This window comes from Excalfactoria chinensis, chromosome 2 (assembly GCF_039878825.1).
Source record: "Excalfactoria chinensis isolate bCotChi1 chromosome 2, bCotChi1.hap2, whole genome shotgun sequence".
NCBI classification, from domain to species: domain Eukaryota; kingdom Metazoa; phylum Chordata; class Aves; order Galliformes; family Phasianidae; genus Excalfactoria; species Excalfactoria chinensis.
The window spans coordinates 65,943,432-65,965,279 of NC_092826.1; the positions used below are offsets into that span (position 1 = coordinate 65,943,432).

Below are 21,848 nucleotides of genomic sequence, written 5' to 3' on the forward strand. Positions count from 1 at the left end.
GGCTTAAAATGGCTAAATTTTCTGCTGGAAATGATCTTGTCTGTGCAAATGTAGATATACACACATACATATCTATATATGAGGGCTGCTCCAAAAGTAATGCCATCCTACTTTATTTTTTTTTCTTAAAGTTGGCCTGCAATTTCAGGGACAGATGTTGGTGGTATGGCAGGAGAAACTGAACCTTCCCACCAGCATCCCATTTCATAGTCATTTGCTGATTGTTTATGGAGACCAATCAGTGTGTGTGAGCACAGTGAGGCAAAGAGTGGTGTGTTTCAGCAGCGATGACATTGGGTCACCTTCAGTGGTGCAAAGTTTCAGAAGAATGGCATGCAAGCACTTGCTGATTGCTGTCAAAAATCCATAGCTAGTGGAGGTTGCTATGTAGAAAGACAGCATTTTGTAGCTGAGAATTTGCTCTATCAAATAGTGTTGTTGTGCTCTGTCAATGTTGTAGTTTCCATGGAAATAAGGAAGAGGCATTACTTTCAGAAGGACCTGCGTATGATGTACATAGGCATGTACATGTAGAGATGTATGCATACTTCTCACAGTAACATAAAGCTAAGGTTTCATTCTCACCTGGACTTTGGAAATTATAGTTAATAGACGAGGTAGTAGAGTCACCAGCATGGTACAAAGGCCAAACACAAAATTTAAGGAGATGTAAGAAATAAAAGCTACATCTGAACTCGAGAAGAATCTGGATACAAGATACATCCATGGTAAAGTTGCATATCTGAAAGTTTTTTAGAAAACAGATTTGTCACAAAAAAAGTAACTCTTGATAAACTGTGAGAAGAAGAAAAATTGATATATATTTTCTTATCTAATTACTTTATGATTCTACAGAAGTACCCATACCAGCTGCCCTGCAACGGGCAGACATAAACAATTATTGCACATTTCCACTAAATATTTTTTACTTTCAGTATTCCAGAGTTCACCATCTTGCTTTCCAAATGACTGCAAAACCATGCATCTTTGAACAAACATTTCACACAGGATACTAAATACTGGAAACAGCTATCATGAATATCAAGCAAGAAGCTTTCCTTAGAAGCTTTCATGGAAGGAGAGGAAGCACAGAGTGGGAGGGAAAAAAAAAAAAAAAAAAAAAAAAAAAAAAAAGGAGAGAGAGAGAGAAGAGGGGAGAAAACAGTGATGTGCCATCATAGCACAATAGTGCTATGGGTTGGCACATTTGCTTTAGCAAATAAAGTATAAAATAATAGAGTATTATATTATAAAGTATGACCTATAACTAGATATCTTGATCTTACAGGAAGTCCTTTCTACTTTCTTTCCCTGTATTCTCTCATGAGAGAACACATTTCAGTATCTAAATGTGTTTTGTAAGTTATACACAAACAGCAACACTTATTTAAGAACTGATGAAAAGTCTTTTTCAGAATGCTTATCCCATAACTGTTTATTTTCAGACTTCCACATCACCTCAGACAGAACATAAGAAGAGGCAAGGTAAGAGCACAGACAGACCATTAGTTTAAATTCACAGTTTGATTTATATTTCTACAGAGAAATCAATGCTTAATTTAACCAATTATTTTAACTTTTCATAACTTTTTTTTTTTTTTTTTTTTTTTTCTTATATGTGAAACTTAAGCACAAAGGATGGATGGAAAGACTTTCCTATCCCACTACACTATATGCAGACAAATCTTCAGCCAGTTCAGTACTCCATGTTGGACAGCCATCTCACTGGAAATATAAGTTGCCAGAGATGTGTAAAACTATAGAATTAAACAAAACAGGTAGAGTTGCAACAAAATACACACATTGCTCTTCTTCATGATGATCCTCTGCAGCTCTAAGCACTGAAATTCTGACCTGACTGTTATTATTCCCTACTTCCTGTAAGATGGCATACAATCAATTTCTAACGGCAAATGATTGACTTTTACAGTTCTTTCTTTTATTACTTCCTGAGTGGGTAAGAAAGTTTCACCTCCTTGCCCTTTCATGTCAAACATTCAAACTTGCGTTTCAGTCTATTTTCTTACTATCTTTTGCAGAATCATAATCATTTTGAAAGAGAGAACACCACGCATTCAGCAGCAGGTACAAAGCAAGTGTAAAGATTTTTCTTTGTTTTCTACAAAAAGTAATTCTATAGTAGCACTTCCAATCACATACCCAAAGAGAACCAGCAGGATAACAGTGGCTGCCAAATTATTTCGGAAAGTGAAGGCTGATAGCTGGAAGGCAGTAATAACACCAACACACAGGGTGACAGGAAGCATATAAAACAGCTAGAAATACAAGAAAAAAAAAAAAAAAAAAAAAAAAAGGTAATTAGTAGGTGAGCATTTCTTACTGGTCTTCCTTAATTAGTATAGAAAAGCTCTATAAATTAACTTTTCCATATTTGAATAATTATACTCTGAATCAGGAAGTATCAAGCAGAAGAGCTCTGCTATTTCTTACTCCAGTGCTGACTGTGAAGCAGTCTCTCTTATATATGTCCACATTAGACTTACCCTGACAAAATAAAATCCATCTACAGAATACTCTCCCTAATTCTGATTCTACTGACCTTTTCAACACATCCTTTTAACAAGCTAACCCTTCCAGATAATGAGTCCATATGGGACTATTGCTCCAAAACATCCAATTGTGGTGTCAATACAGTGTCTTGGATCCAGAAAGAATAGTTTCATTGACTTATGTATCAGTCACAGGAGACTGGTAAGAACACAGTTTTGAAGGAGGCATTAATGAAGGCTGTATGTGTTGATGAAGCCAAGAACAGCTCTTTAATAGGAATAAGGCATAATATTTACAAGAGTTAGATGCACTAACAGTTAGCCTTATCCTAATATGCCAGGGCTGCTCCAAAAGTAATGCCTCCTATTTTGTTTCATTTAAAAAAAAACTTTGGCCTGCAATGTCAGAGGCAGATACTGGTGGTATGGCAGCAGAGATTGATACCAATATCCCATTGTGGCATCTGACATGGAAGTGCGGATGAAGCAAAAGTGTAGAAGAGAATTCATGGAATCACAGAATCATAGATTCACAAGGTTGGAAGGAACCTACAAGATCATCTAGTCCAACTGTCCTCCCATTACCGTAGCTACAGCAACCACTAAACCATCTCTTGGAGATCCTCTGCCACTTGAACACATCCTCTATGCAGAAAAAAAAAATAAAATAATAATAATAATAATAATAATAATAATAATAATAAAAAAATTGTCCCCACTGGCATTCATAGTCACTTGCTGGAGACCAATCAGTGCATGAGAGCACAGTGAGGCAAGGAGTGGTGTGTTTCAGCAGCGATGACATTGGGTCACCTTCAGTGGTACAAATTTTCAGAAGAATGGCATGCGGGCACTTGCTGATTGCTGTCAAAAATCCATAGCTAATGGTGGTTGCTATGTTGAAAGACAGCGTTTTGTAGCTGAGAATTTGCTCTATCAAATAGTGTTGTTGTGCTCTGTCAATCTGTTGTAGTTTCCATGGAAATAAAGAAGAGGCATTACTTTTGGAGAAGCCTACATAGCTTAGACTCTGAGATGAAACCGCATTAAAGGCAACAAATGATTATTCTAGCTAGATACTTGATCTTTCACAGTATCCTTAGTGTAAAAAGAGACTGTCATACTGAACCACAATGCCAACCAGTTCACGCTGACAACAGAGGGCATCATTTCTTTCTTGGTGGGAAGACAAACATTTTTGAAGGAAAGGATAATGGAGCAATGTTTTCATCTTGTTCTCTGTGTATTTTATGGCACCACCGGTGGCATACATAAATATCATGCAATACTACTCCACAGATTTGGGAGCCAGTTATTCTGACGCCACTTAAGAAATATGACACAGAAGTTATAAAGCATCTGAGACTAAAATATTTCAAGAGATAAATATATTTGTTTTTTCTGTAAAAAACACTCTTAACATTCAATTATATTAGAAAAATCTTTCCTGTATTTTGCCCCCCTAGTGAAACAAACTTAATCTTAACAAAACATTGTAATCTGTCATAAAATTTTTCAAGCACATAAACTTTTCCTATATGTTGAACACCGTAATGAATACTATTCTCGTGCATAAATATACTAGGAACAGACTAATTCTTATGACAGTAGTTTCATAAATCAAACACCTCTGCAGGTCTAGTAAAGATAATGCTACCAATAATACAGGACTGAGCCTGAAATGCTTAAAATGTGTGTAGAGAGTTCAGATTTGACAGTTCATATATTCAGGTGCTCAGTGTCCCTAGATGATCTGCAGTACAATTAGCATTTAAAGTAGTGTCTGTTCTTTCCCAGATCATGATTGATCATGCAGTACAATGCTGAATTTGTGAGAACATTTTGAAAGGAAAAGGTTGGCAGAAAATAACATGGAGCTGACTTCACTACACAAGGAGAAACTGAATGATGAAGAAACAAGTTTTCAACCAAGCTTTCTTACCTGACATGGCAGAAAAGGGAATACAAAGATTGACTGACCATGTAAATAACTTTTGGATAAATGTGCTCTTACTTCAGGCTTGCTCAAGTGAGAAAATCCTGATTTCAAGCATGGATAGGTGAATCTCTAATGTTTCAGATTTAGAAAACTTTGAATGAGAATGAAGTGCATTCTAAAAAATCTTTGTTCCTGAGAAGGGCAATTCATGTTTGCACTGCCTATGCTAAATCCCAGACCTTCCTTCCCTGATCTTCTAGTGGGTTAAACAAAATACAGAAAATTTCTATCCTTCCTCTAGTGGCGCGAATCTGCATTACTTTTGAATAATCCAGATGATTTAAATTGCTAATTGTTGCCTCTGAAAAAACTCTTCTAAGTCAAAACATCTTCTCATTCATACTTTCCTTCTAAAAACAGACACTAAATTAACAATAAACATGCAGCACCTGAGTTATCTAAAAACAAGAGTTCTTAGATAGGTAGATGTCTTAATCCCAAATCCCTTCCAAATGCTCAACTGGTACTATTGGAAGGCTTTATTACAGGTGAACAATGAAACATCCTTTCAGTGGTGGACATATATACACATATAAACACACACACACATATACATACAAATGGAGAAAATTTGTCTTTTGTTTTTTAAAGAGTCGTTTTCAAAAAAGATATTTGAAGAACATTTGTGGAATCTATGCTCAGAGGGAAGCCAGAGGACTTTCTTTATATAGTTGGTGAATTCAGTGACTAAGAACTACAAGTGCATTAGTTCTATTTCACCACCTTTGCTTATTGGTCTGAAAAGAAATCAGCTTCTCAGACTCAAAGAATGTAAGCAAAAACACCTATTTTATTTAACTTTGTTGGCATAAATCTGATGCAGAAATCAGCTATTAGTGGCATTTCTTTCTTTACGTTAGGTTAGAGGGGTAAAAAAGGTATTTTAAAAGAGAATATTTTGAGATTTTCCTATTTGTTAATAATCCGCGTGCAAATAGTATTGTGTCTAATGCAAAGAGAAAAATAAATTTACAGGACAAAGAATGATCTATTTCCAATCTAGGTCACTCTGTGAAAGTGAATTCATATATAAGACTTTCTACTGTCTATCCTGCTAGGAACAGAGATATCAGGAGGGAATACCTCTCATTATCTGCCAACATACATAATAATTAAGCCTTTAGTGTGGCTGGCTGGCTATCATTTCCAGGCTTCTCCTGTATTCTGAAGGTTTTTGCCAGTGGCAACTCAAAGCACTGAAAGCAGAATAACTCCTGCCATCAACCACTGTGTGGAAGATACTCTCCATCTGGTTTGATTAGCTTGTATCCATTTATTTGTGAAATAGTACAGGTGCCTAAAGTTAGCATACACTTTACCTACCACCTTACAGTTCTACTTTAGAAAATGAAGAACACAATCTATGCTTTACTGAATTTTATCTGAGTACTGAAGTAGCATCAGTATCACAATATTATACATGATAGCCAAAAGTTGTTGCTCTACGCAATTCAAATACTGTTCACATACATATCTTATGGACATAATTTTGCTCATTTATATCAAACTAATTAAAAATTTACAGCAAAACACAATTTGTCCTACAGGATACATACCATATCACAGCAGAAATTAGCAAGCCAGTACGTTTTGTAACCCATGCCAGTGATGTGCTGCAACCGTTTTGTACCAGTTACTCTTTCTTTCACTACAGCACTGCCAATGGATGCGGTGAGGATGGAGAAACCCAGCATGACACAGAGTGCTACCCCACACTGACGAACATTCTCCATTCTAGGATACAAAGCACGATGGTGTGATGTGTGCAAATAAATAAATAAATAAATAAATTCTATCATTTTCAAACCCAGCTCTACCAAAACAATACTACACATTAGGACTATAATCCTGTTTGCAAAGTCTGTGTTTCTACACTGTCAACATCTCATTAGAGAACAGGCTCAAGATAATGTGTTCAGTTCCAAAACTATACATGAGTCACAGACCATAGCCTGTGTTTAGATGTTTTAATAATAAAGTGAAGCTTTTGCAGATATTTCAACCACTACAGAGCATTGAGATTAGGAACAACAGTTTACTTAACCTGTCTGAGAATGTCAGAATACTCTCAAAACACTGTGTAAAGTGCAGCTACGGTAAATACGATATTTTTCACTAAAAAACAATGCAACCTTATTTGATATAAACAATGGACAATGTACAACAGAAAACTAGAGAAAATGTTTCACATAGTGGAACTGAATTGAATTTATCAGGTCACACCTATTTCATGCAATAGATAAGCTTATTAAATTAACAGCTTCAGTTTACTATTCATTGCAGCTGTTACGTATCTTTTAAGAGCTTGCTCACATTTTGTCCTCATCTAGCAAGGCTCCTCCATATGGTTGGCTGTAGAGTGTGATCCCTGAAAGAAGAATTATGAAGAAGTAAATGTTTCATGAAGACTTTAAGTTCCAGAGTATACACCATTTGGAAATTCACAATAGTTAATTTCCTTTTTGATTTACAATACAAGCAGTCCTGAAACAATTCAGGTGAAGCATGTAAAGTAGAAACAAAACTTATGAAAACCTGCATTGAAAGAAAAAGAAAGAAGCAAAGCAGGATGAAATGAGGAGCAGGACAAAGAATTGTAAGAAAGTGAACTGCAGCAATCTCACTTTGACAGGCAAAGGAGATTGATTTTCCCTTTAAACTCTCACCTTGAAAAATCTTCACTGTCCTTGGAAAGAAGTTGGCTTCAAAGCAGTGCATACATAATTCTGCTTGCTATATTTTCTGCTATCTCTCTCTTTGGCTATCAGAGTGAACTGAACAGATTCTGGACCTACAACTTACAATCTTACTGAACCAGGATTCAGTTCTATATTACCTCTCCATCATTTACAAATTACAAGAACACAAGGATATTAGGTTTTGCAAGTATCCTTTTGTTATGCTTTATTCAATGATAGTGGGAATTCTCATCTCCCTGTGATCCTAAACTGCTTAAAACACAAATTTGAGCTCATAAATGAAATTGAAGACTTGCTGTACATAATCCAGAAAAGACATCAACATAATTATGACTGACATAAAACTTAGTTGCTCTCCCACACTAATCCTTGTTCTATTTTCTGATAAAATACCTCCTGAATATTTAGGACAGCTGTGAAATTATACCACAATCTTTTTGCTTCTCTTTTCTTCCTTTTGCTACAAAAATGATCATTTTCAATATAAGAACATTAAAATAAATTGTCTTAAAATATAGTGAAATTTACTTTTTTTCTATGCTCCAGTTTAACTACTGGACTGAACAAACTATCATTTCTAAAGCAAAACAGTAGAATATCTAAAACATTTTTACACAAGAAAAATAAACTGAACTAGTGCTGGTAACTGACCAGGCTCTTGGCAATAAGTTGTTACACTCTTAAATAATATCAAACAGCTCTCTTTTCAGTTGTATTTCAGGTTCACAAACTAAAACAGTTTATATTTGACTGTCTCTTGTCTGTGCCAGATTGGGCAATGTGGGGAAAGACTGAGGGAAATTTTTACTAGTTTTGAGCTGAATCAATGTCTCAAACACTGGCCTCATCCATCTCATTCCCATCATTAGCAAGAGATCACCATTTGTACCTATAAGAGATCCTTTTCTCTATAAAATCTCATTATAAGAGATTAATGAAAGGGCTAAATACTTAATAAACAAGAAAAAGAGCTCAATCACCAAGCTGCCAAAACAAATACTGTATCCTGTTGAGTAATTTCCAGAGTCTGGATCTAATAAATAAACATAATAACTAGTTGATTTTCTTCACTCTGAGCTGCAGAAGTAGGTTGATCAATGTCATGTATTGCTGTGGTATCTGTACCACAATAGAGACTGCTGTACTATAAATACAAATAGAAATTCTTTAAAAATATTGGATGAAGATCTCTTTAAAATAAATTTGGCATTTCTCAATTATAAAAAAAGAAATCCATCCTAACATTACTATAATCTTCCAAATATCTTTGGCAAGGAAGTAAATCAGCGGTTGTCTCAGATGAAATCTAAGCACTGCCACTTATTTGAATACACGTTGTCATATTATATTAGCATCCAGTTGTACAAATATAAAAGTTGTCTTAATTCCAGTAATAGGTACAATCTGATTGGGTACATAAATGTTTTTATTTTTTCCCGTTTAACTTTTCATTCCTCATTTTCAAGACAACACAGTTAAAAGATCACTAAGCTACTGTGGTGTTTAAATCACATAGGGTGATGATTAATTTACAGATGCAACTACTACAAGAAAAAGATTCTTCAAATAGAGGTAAAATATGTACAATAGGCCCAAAGGCAGTTTACAAAATCGAGCTAATAAAGTTTTGCTTCACCACTAATAAATACAGGTGCTAATTGCAGATGTCTTTCATGTCTTTTGCCTGAAGGGACAGTTTAAAATTTTCATTTGTTTTATTCTTCTGATTTCTTAACTAATAGCTCCTATTTCTTGTGATATAAACCTGACAGAGATGTTGATAACTGTTTTTTCCACCGGATCCAAGTACTAGGTGAAATTCCATTTGTTTAAAGGAAAAATCACATAATGGAAAAGAGTTTAATTCCCAGAAAGTTTTTCTAGGCTTTTTCAGTGCTTGAAGTATGCATATGAAAAGAATGTCTTTGGTTCATATACGTAGGGATTCCTATTGATTAAGAATTAACAGTCAGAACTAGAATTAAAACAGATTTTACCATATAGACAGAATTAAACTTGTCTGAGCTTATTTTCAGATCTGACACATGTTGACTCGGCTACCACAAAACTAATGCCTCCTATGTTATTATGTTGGCCCACACCATCAGAGGCAGATGCTGGCAGTATTACAGTAAAGGTTGAACCTTCCTGACAATATTCTATTACCATTTGCTGACACAAGACAGATGGCAGCAGAGGGGCAGTTTGACAAAATGGCATCTGAGATGGCAGTGCAGATGAAGCAAAGGTGTTTAATTGAATTCCTCCACAAGGAAAACATTACACCCAAAAATGACATCAAATATTTCACAAAGGAAAGCTTCTACTCATAAATATGTAATGTAACTGGAAGCAAACTCTCTCCTGAGATCACTATGGTCTGTATTTTTTACTAAATACACAGATACTGGGGTGAAGCTATCAAAACTTTCAGACAACTACACTGCTGTTATGCAGAAGACTGCAGCAGTTGTCATGGGTTCCATGCATAGAATACTGCTAAACTCTCTACCACAGAATAAATACTGAAAAATACAGTTGCTAGGAGTTAGAAAATGGTGGGAACAAACAAACAAACATATTGTTCCTTGCAGGCTTGTCTCATGCAGTACTGACCAAAAGCAAACTACATACTCTTCCATAGAAGAGTCAAAAAAAGTTATTATTCTTTTTAATAGTACCAACTTTTTCTACACTCAATTTCCATCCAAACCATAAGGATGAAAAAATTGATTTCGTTTTTGAAAATTTATACACAACTGAGATGAAATGCACCAGGGTTGCTGATTACAATTAACCAAAGTATGCTCTTATTACAAGCAGTCAGTTCTGTTAGAATCCCAAATCCTATCAAATTATAACATAAATATAATAGTAGTTTTTTACTCATTATTTTAAATTTTTCAGTTAGTCTGGAGCATAAAACTTTCCTCCACTTGCTACGTTTCTTAGTACAACAATATCTCCTCCTCCATTTAAAAGTAGATAATGAATTTGCAAGTTGGTAATTCTTAGAGGAAAAAGGTTATCTTGAGGCTATGGAAGAGAAAATCATAAGGTATCATTCAAGAGTAAAATAATACTGCACTTCACATTTAAGCCATTTGGTATCACATGTAGTATGTATTTCTTTATTAAACGAACACTTTACTATACCTTTATAATCCACCTCTTTCTAAATTTCTCCTCCCAGCCACCTAGAGTCTTTCTTTACATATCTCTCCGTGCCAACTTGGCTATTAGCATAAGGTAGAATGTGCTTATTGATGCTTTCTTGCCTTAATGTGCATGCTTATTATGTAAAGCTGTTGTAGTGGTGCTCATTAAGCTGAAAACTAAACATCATCTTCAAGATCTTTAATTCTTTAATTAAAAAAAAAAAAAAAAAAAAAAAGACAAACCAAGAAGTTCCAAATGACAAAAATCCTACTGAAGAGATGTATGTGATGTTTACATGACGACTGTATTTTATTTTAAGGATTTTATTTCTAAGCATTTGGGTAAAAATTTTATCAGCAGAGTATTCACTCGGGAAACACACGACGGTCAGAATCAACAATGAAATGATTCAGCTCTAGTTTTGTCTGTATATCTACATAAATTTCTAAATATAAAATGATTTCTCTCACATTGATAGCTGGCCATTAAACACTCCTGACTAAACTACAACCAGAAATTTTTCAATTGTCCTAAAACATCCTTTGTCTACGTTCTTGGCACAGCTTTGTGCGCATTATTTTTACAGTGACAGTTTAGGTTTCTTCATGGGCACAAGCTAAACAATGCGATAGCTACAAGTTCCAATTTTTCCAAAACCCTGCATAACCAATTTGAAGCAATAAAAAATGAGACATAACCAATTTGAAGCAATAAAAAATGTGGACATTCATAAGCTATATCAGGGTTTTAATGCTACATTCAAAGAGTAAGTAAACACCATAATGTTACGGTTTTTTTAGACCTTTAAACCTCCTCTAATATAAAAAGGAATTTCTTGAGAAATGAGACGCTATTTCCTTGTCCACAGTACGGTGGAGTAAAAGTCCCCTCAAAGTAAGAAACATGACCGCATGCTTGTAAACTAGTATTTTAATGTTTATAATTTCAAAAAGAAATAAAGATATCAGTCCCAATGCACCACAAACTACATGTACAACATAGATAACTACAAACCATTTTTGTTGTTGCTTTAAAATTTATTTATTCTTTTATTTTAAGGTAAAATACTCGGTTGTTATCTCTTATATTGCTCAGTGAAAGACGTAACCTTACACAACTGAGAAAAAAGTAATTGTTTTTATAGGTTCTTCAATCCACATTAGTTAGCAAAAAATAGGCAAGTGTATAATACTTCGGTAGTCTTTTCTATATAGTACATTCTATTTAGCAAGCATAGAGATGGGTAAAAAGAGTCAGGAGAGATTTTTAGAAACCGTCCATTCACAACAAAAGGAAGTACTGACTTGCTCCTGGTCATTATCTTTTTGTCATATTTCCTACTTCCCACAACCAAAAGATTGGAAAATGATGTCTCATTGGTTGAAAACTGGAATAAATAGAAAATTTTAAAATATTATTTTGAAATTAAATTAAAAAATAATTTAAAAAAAAAACTCACAAACATGAAACCAGTACAAAATAAAATGCTTTTTCAGTAGTTATCTAACAGGAGAAACTGAACATGACAGTTGTTGATAATATATACAATGTTTTTCTTGAGAGCTCCCTCACTGAAAACAGTGTGATGATGGCTGTCAAATATGAGTGCTCCCATCCCTACTCTAAAACCTATGCAGATATTTAACATCTACAACAACCTGCAGTTGGAGCTTCAGAGCTGGGGGCCTTAAATTTACACATGAAATGTCACTAGGAACTTCGTGCTACATACACTTCCCAGAGTAGAAGAGCCAACTAGGAATTAATTGTACCTTCAGTTTCCTCACAGTGTCCCCCTACTAGACTCCCTTTTAAAGATAAAAATTCATATTCTTTTCTTACATTGTTCACAATTAAATTCATTTCAGACTCTAATACGTTGAAAGGCATCCTTTAGCTGATGAATTCTTTCTGAATTTTATATGTAGTAAGATGTTCTCTAGAATCCTTTCCTATTTTGGATAGGACAGGTTACAGGCATAAGGAAAACAAAACCATTACAAATATTTGAATTAGCTGTTATAGGAAAAATCCTGATCAATTTTCATTCAGGAGTTGAGCAACTCGACACTTTTCTTCATATCAGTGTCTATTGACAGTCTGAAAACCAAACCTCTAGAACTTCTACTTCAAATCTAAACCACCAGACCACCTGTCAGTAAAGAAAGTTAGTATGCAATCTGGCATAATCTTAGAGACTTAAAATGTTTTGTTCCAGTGGGTATAAGAAGATGAGGCACTGGTAGTCCATTCTATCTTGGCCTGGTGCAAGTTTCTAGGTAGCCACACATTACAAAATCTGTGTTTTTACAGTAAGAATCACAGAATCACATAACTGTAGGTTGGAAGGGAACTCTAGAGAGAGTCCAAGACCTCTGCTAAAGCAGGTTCCCTACAGCAGGTTGTACAGGCAGGTATACAGACAGGACTTGAATATCTCCAGAGACTCCACAACATTTGCTTTAGTTAGAGATTGGTTTTTGTTGTTTTTGTTGTTGTTGTTGGTTTTTTTGGGGGGTGGTGTGGGGGTGTGTGGAGGAAATAGAACTAGTCTAGATATAGTCTATCCATAGATTGTAGCTGTAGAATGTATAACTTTCCATTTCATTTTGAATGTTCCAGAAACTAAGACAGGAAGAGAAAGAATGAAATGGACAGAAATATGCACCAGGAAGTACTTTTTCAGCATAAGCTGAAGAGATTTAGGAAGTAAGTCTTGAAGGTCTTCAAGGTTGTGTATCATCTCTGTGAGATAATCAGAGCTATCCTTAGGAGTAATATATACTTCTGTGTAGCATTTTTTGTTTATCTGAGTATGTCATTTGGCAATCCTTTCAAAATGGCTCTTTATTTTATGCGGCATACTGAGCCTTGAGCACATAAATCAGTATACAACTAATGCTAGGTTTCCTTATTATCATAATTTTAGTTCGGAGTATTAAAATAAATAAATAAAATTAAAAAAAATATATACAAAAAAAATAGAATAGTGCACATAAAAAAACAAAAACAAAAAAAACTAGAGTAAAGCTGTATATGTTTTTTACAAGCTCAGTTTTGTGGACATTTAAAACCTATGATAAAACTTACATTTGTAGAAATTGAAACATTACTATATACTGAAAATCAGAATTTTTGTTTTATGAAGAGTTTCAGAGGCAACACTTCAATAATTATTTAAATTTTATGGTTGGTCCACTAACCAGACAGGTATAAGAAAGTTAAATGACATTTCACAGGTTTGAAAAGAGGGTTAAAAATACAATTTGAGAATAGAACCAGAATGTACCATCACTTTCCACTGAAATTCAGATGAAATTAGGTCTCCTGATCCCTTCAGCTCTTTTGAAGAACTAAATCTATAATAAATGAAAATACTACATGAGCCTTACAATGAGCCCTAGCATGAAAGGTATTTTTAAAATGACAATGACTTCTATTGAAGTCCTGAAACAGGGCAGCTGTATCATAGAAGACCATTCTATAGTGACAGATTTCTCTTCTTTCATAATTATGTAAGAACTTCTTTTTCAATGTAAGAACCATTGCACTTTACAGACATCATTACTGATGAATACCACTCATCTTTTCTTAATATAGTCTTACCCTCAGAGGTAGATAACATTCCTTCCCTGCATAGTCCTGCATGCTTAACATATTTTGAGGTAACAGTATTTTTCACATTTAACTGTATACTATCTCTATTTGATCAGAATATCTATCCCAAGTTTAAGTCAAGTATGCTGCCTTTTAAACTTTTATTCCTCTTACTTCATAATTTTATTTGTTATTTGATCCCAATTATATTATCTCATTATAGCAATGCAGCATTTCCAAAAGAGGTGTAACAACATAGAAACTAGTGGATGACAGGTTGGCCATGAGACAACTCCTTCTCTGGAGATACTCAAAACCTGTTAGGAGGACTACCTGTGCAACCTGCTGTAGGGGCCCTGCTTTGCAGGGTGGGCTAGACTTAATCTCTAGAGGTCTCACATCGAGCCCCTACAATTCTGTGATTCTGTGATCATATGTATAGGCCTAAGGACCAACCAGAGCTGATGAGTTTTGACAAAGAAACAGTAATTGTTATCTCCTCTGTTAAATACTCTTTCTCAACTATAGTAGTTTTTGTTTAACCATTTAACGTACTCATTTTTATTTTCTGTCACTCAGTTCATAATTATTCAACAATAAAATGTATTTTATTTCCTTCTCAATAAGACAGGTCCAGAATAGAAACAGACTGCATCAAAAGAAGTGTGGCCAGCAAGTCAAGGCAGGTGAACCTGCCCTTCTGCTCTGTACTAATGAGGCTTCTCCTGGACTACTGCATCCACATGAGGATTCCTCAGTACAGGACAGACACAGACCTGTTAGAGCACACCCAGAGGAGGACCAAGAAAATGATCCGAGGGATGGAACACACCTCTCCTATGGGAACATGCTGAGAGAGCTGGGGTTGTTCACCCTAGAGAAGAGAAGGCTTTGAGATGACCTGATATGTAAGGTGGAGCTATAGGAAAGGAGAGGACAGACTCTTCAGCAGAGTCTATTGTGACAGAACAAGGAGAAATGGCTTCAAGTTTAAAATGGAAGATTTAGATTAGATACAATAAAAAAGTCTTTTACATTGAGGGTGGTGAGGCACTGGAACAGGTTGGTCAGAGATTTGGTAGATGCCTTATCCCCAGAGACATTCAAGGCGAGGATCAAGCCCTGGGCAACCTGATCTAGCTGTGGATGCCCCTGTTCATCACAGGGGAGGTGGACTAGATGACTTTTAAAGGTCCTTTCCAATTCGAAGGATTCTATGATTCTGTGATTCCAAAGTTAGATATAGCTATCCATGTGGTACAGAAGATGAGATGATTACTAAATTGCTACTCCAAAATAGACATCTAATCCATTAGTTACAATAAATCACAACACTTGGATACAGTTTCTTCCTGCAAAGTCTCATGCAAAATCCCTGACTCTCCTAAACTTGTGTTCTTCATGTCAGAAGGAAATCTCCTTATCAATAAAATCTATCACAGACTGGGATCAGTTCTGCTCTCTTATATAAATTACTAGGCTGCAAGTCCCCTGTAATTAAAGCAGGCAGAACTGCTCACACCATCCATGATGACTTCCTTCCCCCCAGGAGACTTGGAAAATCTTAGATTAAGTTCATACTCAGGAGTGGTTTTCAGTGCTTAAAAGAGCTTTTAAAATAAGCTGCTGACCTCTTTCAAGGTTGTTTCAGTATCATAACAGTTTCTGCTCCCTGCATGCTTTGTAATGTTCTACCCTATTGAAGTAATTCTTGCAGCAAAGCAAAACGTTTTTTGTTGAAAGAAGGAAAGACTGTGTCCTCAAACTCTCTTTTCAAGGATTAAATAATTTTTATATCACTTAGAAATAAGCACTGGTTCTGTTGACAAGAAGAAGCTACTCTATGAAAAAATATGTCATCAATGGAAGTCAGTATTATAAAGCTACACATCTGCAGCATCCTAACAAGCTTCTTCTGAGCAGTTTTTAACAATATTGTAGGAATTAACCTTGTATATAAAAGATTTTTCAAGAGAGGAAAAATATCTGTGTAGATCTCAGTCTAAAAATATGATATATAGCCTTTGGCAACTAATTTACATATAATTAAATATAACCATTTCAGTGAGAAAAGCATAGGAAATGTTCTTGATCTTCATATAATCTGCTGGCAGTCCAATGCTTCAGGAACTATTTTATCACGTTTTCGTGTCATGCAGCAAAACTCAATACAACACTACCTCAATCCTTAGGATAACTATGATCTTCTCCAATTGTAATCCAGATGGTAAATTCTCAGACCTCCACAAACAGATACAAAAGGGTACTTAAACGTTTAAGCTACCGAATGGGATGTGTACTGCTACAGAAAACAAGTCAGTTTCAACACTATTCATAAAGTGCAGGATAACTTGATTAAAAATTATCTTTTATTAAAAGTTCTCATTAAAATACTTGATTTCACTTAAATCTAAACTTTTTTCAGAAATGTATTAGCCTTTAAAAAAAAAACAACAACAACAAAAAAAAAACCTCATAATCCATTTAGAAAAAAATAAAACTCCAGCCATCTTAAAAGCTAAATTTTTTTGTCCACTTGTCATTTTGGAAACATTTCTTAATGAATTTCTATTTTATATCACTCAAAATTCCCTTTCTTTTTCATTAATTTTCCTCTTCTTTATTATAAACATGAAGGCACATAAGATCAAAGCAAGACAAAAATCTGTTGAGGTGCAACCTCTCCTTCTACTGTGCTTAAAAAGAACAGAAACCCAACTTGAAAGTCTCAAAATTGAAAGTAAAAAATTAAAATTCCTTTGTTTTCATATGAAAAGGGAAATACAGACATCAATGTGAATGCCATATATGAAAAAAATACTCCTTCCTCCAGGAAAAGTCAGTAAGAAAGAGAAGAAAAATGCTTTAAGAATTTTTTCACTGTAAAATATACTGATGAAAGAACATAATAGAAGCTCTGTGCATTATTTCACATTTATACACTTAAAAAGTGTTCATAAGCTATTTTTTCAAATTAATTCTTCTTTAGCAGAACCTCAAGAATGAAAGGAACCAGAATGAACAGTATTTAGCCTGAACTATCAAACTCAGATTTCAACATACTAAGAATTCACTATGTTTACAGCTGATTCTTTGTCTGAAGTCGGTGCCAAACAAGTCAAGCTGTAAAATCTGTATTATAACTAGTTCCATGCAGTTCAAGAATATAAGAAAAATATGACATTTCTTTTAGTATGCACTGTAGTCACATATACCTGCCTCTCCTGCTCCTCAAGCAACAGTATGCTACAGGAAGTTACACTGCAGTGTGAATTTAGTGGATGTACTGGTTTTACTCTAAGTATTTACTTAAGGAATAAAGTAGTTAATAAATTATAAATTCATATTCTTGTACATTAAATATCCTGTTTAAGCAAGCCCCATCTTCTCAAAGAAAAAGCATCCCTATCATTGCAAGCCAATTTACACTTAGTCCATAGGAATATCCTTCATAAAAAGTGTGTATGGATGAAATAGTATAATTTAAATGTTACCTTCTTGCACACAACATTCTTCACACAGATAAACATGCTATTTCATTTCCAAACTAACCTATAAAACCTGCCACTCTGACTTGATACCATGACAAACCTTCATGCTGAAAATTATTTTATTTAAAAATTATTTTTTCAAAAGATGCTGTCAATAGTTTTGGCCTGGTTCTGCCTCGTTCCATGACTGATGGAGTAGCAAGACCCACAGATCCAAGCCCCAGGAGCTGGGGGAAGGGAGAAAAAGGTAAAAGAGAGATGGACCTTAAAAAAAAAAACAAAAAAAAAAAACAGTGGCAATGAGCTAACAGAGGATATGAATTTACTAGATCTGATATTTGAATGTGAGATAACACAATATAATACAACATAGTTGGAATTGAAGCTAATAAATAAAATGAGAGAGTGTCCAAAACTGAAGGCCTTACTCTAATGCTGAATGTGAGACAGCTAAGGAACACATTCCCCAGAGATGAGTAGAAAAAGAAGGGGGTAGTGTCATGACCTCCAAACAATTTTGTCTTTACCTTTGAATGGAAATCAGAAACAGAACAGTGAAGTCTTCTGAGATCTGTAGTTTGCAATTTCTCTTCTGAGAACCAGATACCCAGAATAATTGAAAATCCATGGAACTGCAGCATTAACTCTTTAACTACCAGTGCACTACATGATGTTATGATGTACTGACATACTGATAACAAAAACCATACAGCCACAACAGATATTAATAGACAATTGAAGGAATATTACCATACTGTCTCCAATCCACAGCTGGGGGCAAATTCAGCCACAGAATGAAGTTATTGAGTTCATTTAGGTAGGATGGCAGTGAATGGAAACCTTTCTGGTTATACCACACCTGAAAGAGAGAATGGAAATTGTGAATCTAAAAGAGTCTGAACATTGATCTGAAAACTCCCCTAATTTAAGGAATTGCATAATGATACTGAAGATGAATTCTCCTTTTACGGCACTTCTTATTTACAGAAGAAGATGGCCTAGGCAGAACAGAATGGTTTTATTTGTACCAGCCTTTAAAAAAGTGCAGCAGGTTGTTTTCTATTGTTGGAGCTGCAAAGCTAACTGAGATTCTCTGGTTGAATGAAACACTTTTTTTGCTTTACAAACATTTGGTTGAGCAAATAACACAGGAATACAATGCAAAAGCAGTATTTTCCAATTTAAGCAGAAACACAAAAGACGAGGAAAAGTAGTGTTATAAGTGAAGCACGTTAATTATAGACATTCCAAAAAGACTTATCAAAGTAATACCTGCAACTGACAGGGCATAAAAAGTCCAAAAACAGACCATGACCAATAAAGTTGGGAAAGAAAGAAACAAGGATGCACTGCTTACACAGTAAGAATGAAAACTATGCCAGGAAGGACAAAGTTAACATGGCACCTTTAACAAGCAATTATACTTGGTTTCCTGAGTGAGGAGGAAAAGTAAATACAGTCAGATTTAAGGCAGTCAAAGCAAGTCTGAGGACCATAGGGAGCATTTCTCATGTAACATACACTTTATTCTTAAATCAGACAGAACTGCCCCGTCTTAATAAATATACTCAAAATGCATACTCTCCTAGGACTCCATGAGAAAGAATCAATGCCGATGGACTAATTATGTCCCAAAACTGAGTATACAGTGGTCTCAGTTTTCCTTTTCCTTTGGAAATCAATTTCATTTCTATTCCTCCTTAATTGTTAATCAAAATGCCTTTAACCCTACATTATACCAAAAACTAGGTCAGAGAAAACAAAGCATCCTTGTTTTCTGTTTTGGTAACACATTTAAAATCATCTTCAATTACTGTCCACTCCTCACTGCACAGCAAGCTTTCATCTCCCCTTTGTCGTTTATGCAGCTGACAAAATTCTTATCCTTTTCCTATTTGCAATCAACTATTTGCTAATAAGCATTTTGATCATCTTGGGTTGGCGCTGGGCAGTTCTCACTCTAGACTATGGGCTGTATGTACATGTTTTTTTTGCTCTGTTCATGATGCGATCATCACAGTTACCTCAAATCTCATCCTAAGTTCCGACCTTTAAGGAAAAGAAAAAGAAGAATTCCTCTTTTATAAACATGTATGCAACCCAGGTCAATGTCCACAAATTACTACACAGAGTAGGATTCCCATTCTTTAATCAGCAAGAGAGCTCCTTAAGGAGATAAACTGAAATAAAACCCATATCCTGGATAAGTGCAAATTCTTCCACTGCTGGATCTCCTGTACTGATAGGTATCAGACAAAAAAACAAATGTTCAAAGGTCTTTTCCACAGACCAATTTCTCATTGTATCTTGTTTAAAAAGATTTGTGCAGAATATAAAGTTATAAATGCACAATGAAAATCCAATCCAATTTTGTTCATCATACTGAATAAAAGGCAATTAAGAAAACAATAAAGCAAAACCCTGATGACACATTCTCATTTAATTGAAGCAGGGAAAGTCTCAACTATTCACAGAATGCCTTAGAAACATAATAATGTGACCAATATTCAAATGAAAATACAAATATATATAATAATAATAATAATAATCCACAATACAGCATTGTGTATAACCATACATTTCAATATCCCACACAGTAATTGGAATTCTGAATTCAAAGTATTTTAGATAGCTGAATCAAACCACCAGAAAATAACCAAATTAAAGGTGGTTCTTTCATTGCTTATAATATTGCAATAAGTGAAAGAAAGAGCAACTGAGGTTGCTCTCTTCATCATAATATACATTTAAGCTCCTTTTGTCAAAATCCTTTTGATTTTTTTCTATATTGATTACAAAGCTAAAATATAAAAAATGAAACATATTATTTCCAACTGAAATATATTTCATATTTTCTGCGTGCTTCACAGGTGATTATTTACAAATGACAGGAAAGAGATAAGTATTAGAAAAATACATAGAATAAGATTATTAAATTTGATTTCTTATCATTTCATCATTTATCCATGACTGATAAAATTTGTTCCTGAGGAAAAACATTGCCCATCTCTAAATTAAAACTAAATTTTGTAAAAATATCTTTCCCATTACTCCGCATCATTTTTATCCACAATTAATATTCTAGAATTATGTTAAAACAGTGTTTGGATTAGCCTACGCTCTATAAAGGAAAAAGGATGAGGACTGGCAGAGAATGAGCATTAAACAGGAGAGATGTATCTTACTCTAGACATGTATACTATTGCTGCATAATAAAACCTCAAATTCCAAAGCCTTTCATACAGAAGACTTCAGAATGTCACTAAAGTCCACAGATTGGCTGACTGGACTATTTAAAATTTATTTTTCCTATTCAGAATTGTTACAAATAACAGCAACTATGTAACCATTCTGGAGTATATTTGCTCACAATTACCAAAAGTAATATATTTGAATATTTGAAGCAGAATATTTGAAGCAGAATAATGCTTTTGCCATATAGCATCATCTTCATCAGTGAATTTCCATAGTCAATGACTTTAACCAGTCAAGCCTGGCATATATTAGACAGATTCTTTTCTTTCTCACATTTGGAGGGGAACTTAAAAATCATCTAGTTCCAGCCTCAAAAATCGAGTTAAAGGCCTTCCATTAAGTCCAGGTAGACAACATCAGTCACACTTCTTTTGTCCACCTATGTAGTCACTCCATCATAGAAGGCCATCACATTGGTGAAGAAAGATCTGCCCTTGGTGAAGCAGTTTTGGCTGCCTTGGATCACTGCCTCACCTCACATGTGCCTTAGCATCTCTTCCAGGAGTATCTACTCCATGATCTTCATAGGCACAGATGTGAGGCTCACCAACCTGTAGTTGCCTGGATCTTCCTTTCTCCCTTCTATTGTACATGAGAGTGATGTTTCCCTTTTTCTAGACAGTGGAGACTTCACCTGACAGCCATGATTTCTTCAAATATGATGGAGAGCAGCTTGTCAATCACATCAACCAGTTCCTTCAGAACTCTAGGATGCATGTCATCCAGTCCCATAGACTTGTACACATTCAGACTGATGAGGTGGTCTCAAACTTGCTCCACTCTTACACCAATTTTACTGCCCCAGCTCCCACTTAGAAGTTCAGGGACATGAGAGGCATTAGAAGTCTCGCTGGCAATGAAGACTGAGGTGAAGAACTCACTAAGTACCTCAGCCTTCTCCATATCTGAGGGGGCCCACTAACCTTTGCCTAACAATTCTGAGCAAGGTATATAAATAAACCCTTCCAGTTGTTTTATATATCCCTCACCAAGTTCAATTCCATCTGCACCATGGCTTTTCTGACTGCATCCCTGCAAATCCAGACAGCATATTCATCCCAGGTCATCCATCCCTACTTCCACTGCTTATACTTTTCTCTCGCCTTAGCAGAGACCGACAGATCTTTGCCTAGTCTTG

General features: G+C 35.0%; 1 protein-coding gene across 1 annotated transcript in view; it reads right to left on the reverse strand.

The window, feature by feature from the left end:
* ABCA13 (ATP binding cassette subfamily A member 13) overlaps positions 1-21,848 on the reverse strand; it is a 169,735-nt gene that overhangs the window by 40,835 nt on the left and 107,052 nt on the right. The window contains exons 41-45 of the mRNA XM_072328092.1: positions 18,206-18,314; positions 6,823-6,877; positions 6,066-6,243; positions 2,161-2,276; positions 586-742 (exon numbers count right to left, since the gene is read on the reverse strand). Coding sequence (XP_072184193.1) covers positions 586-742; positions 2,161-2,276; positions 6,066-6,243; positions 6,823-6,877; positions 18,206-18,314 — 615 coding nt within the window. The remainder of the gene's footprint in view (positions 1-585; positions 743-2,160; positions 2,277-6,065; positions 6,244-6,822; positions 6,878-18,205; positions 18,315-21,848) is intronic.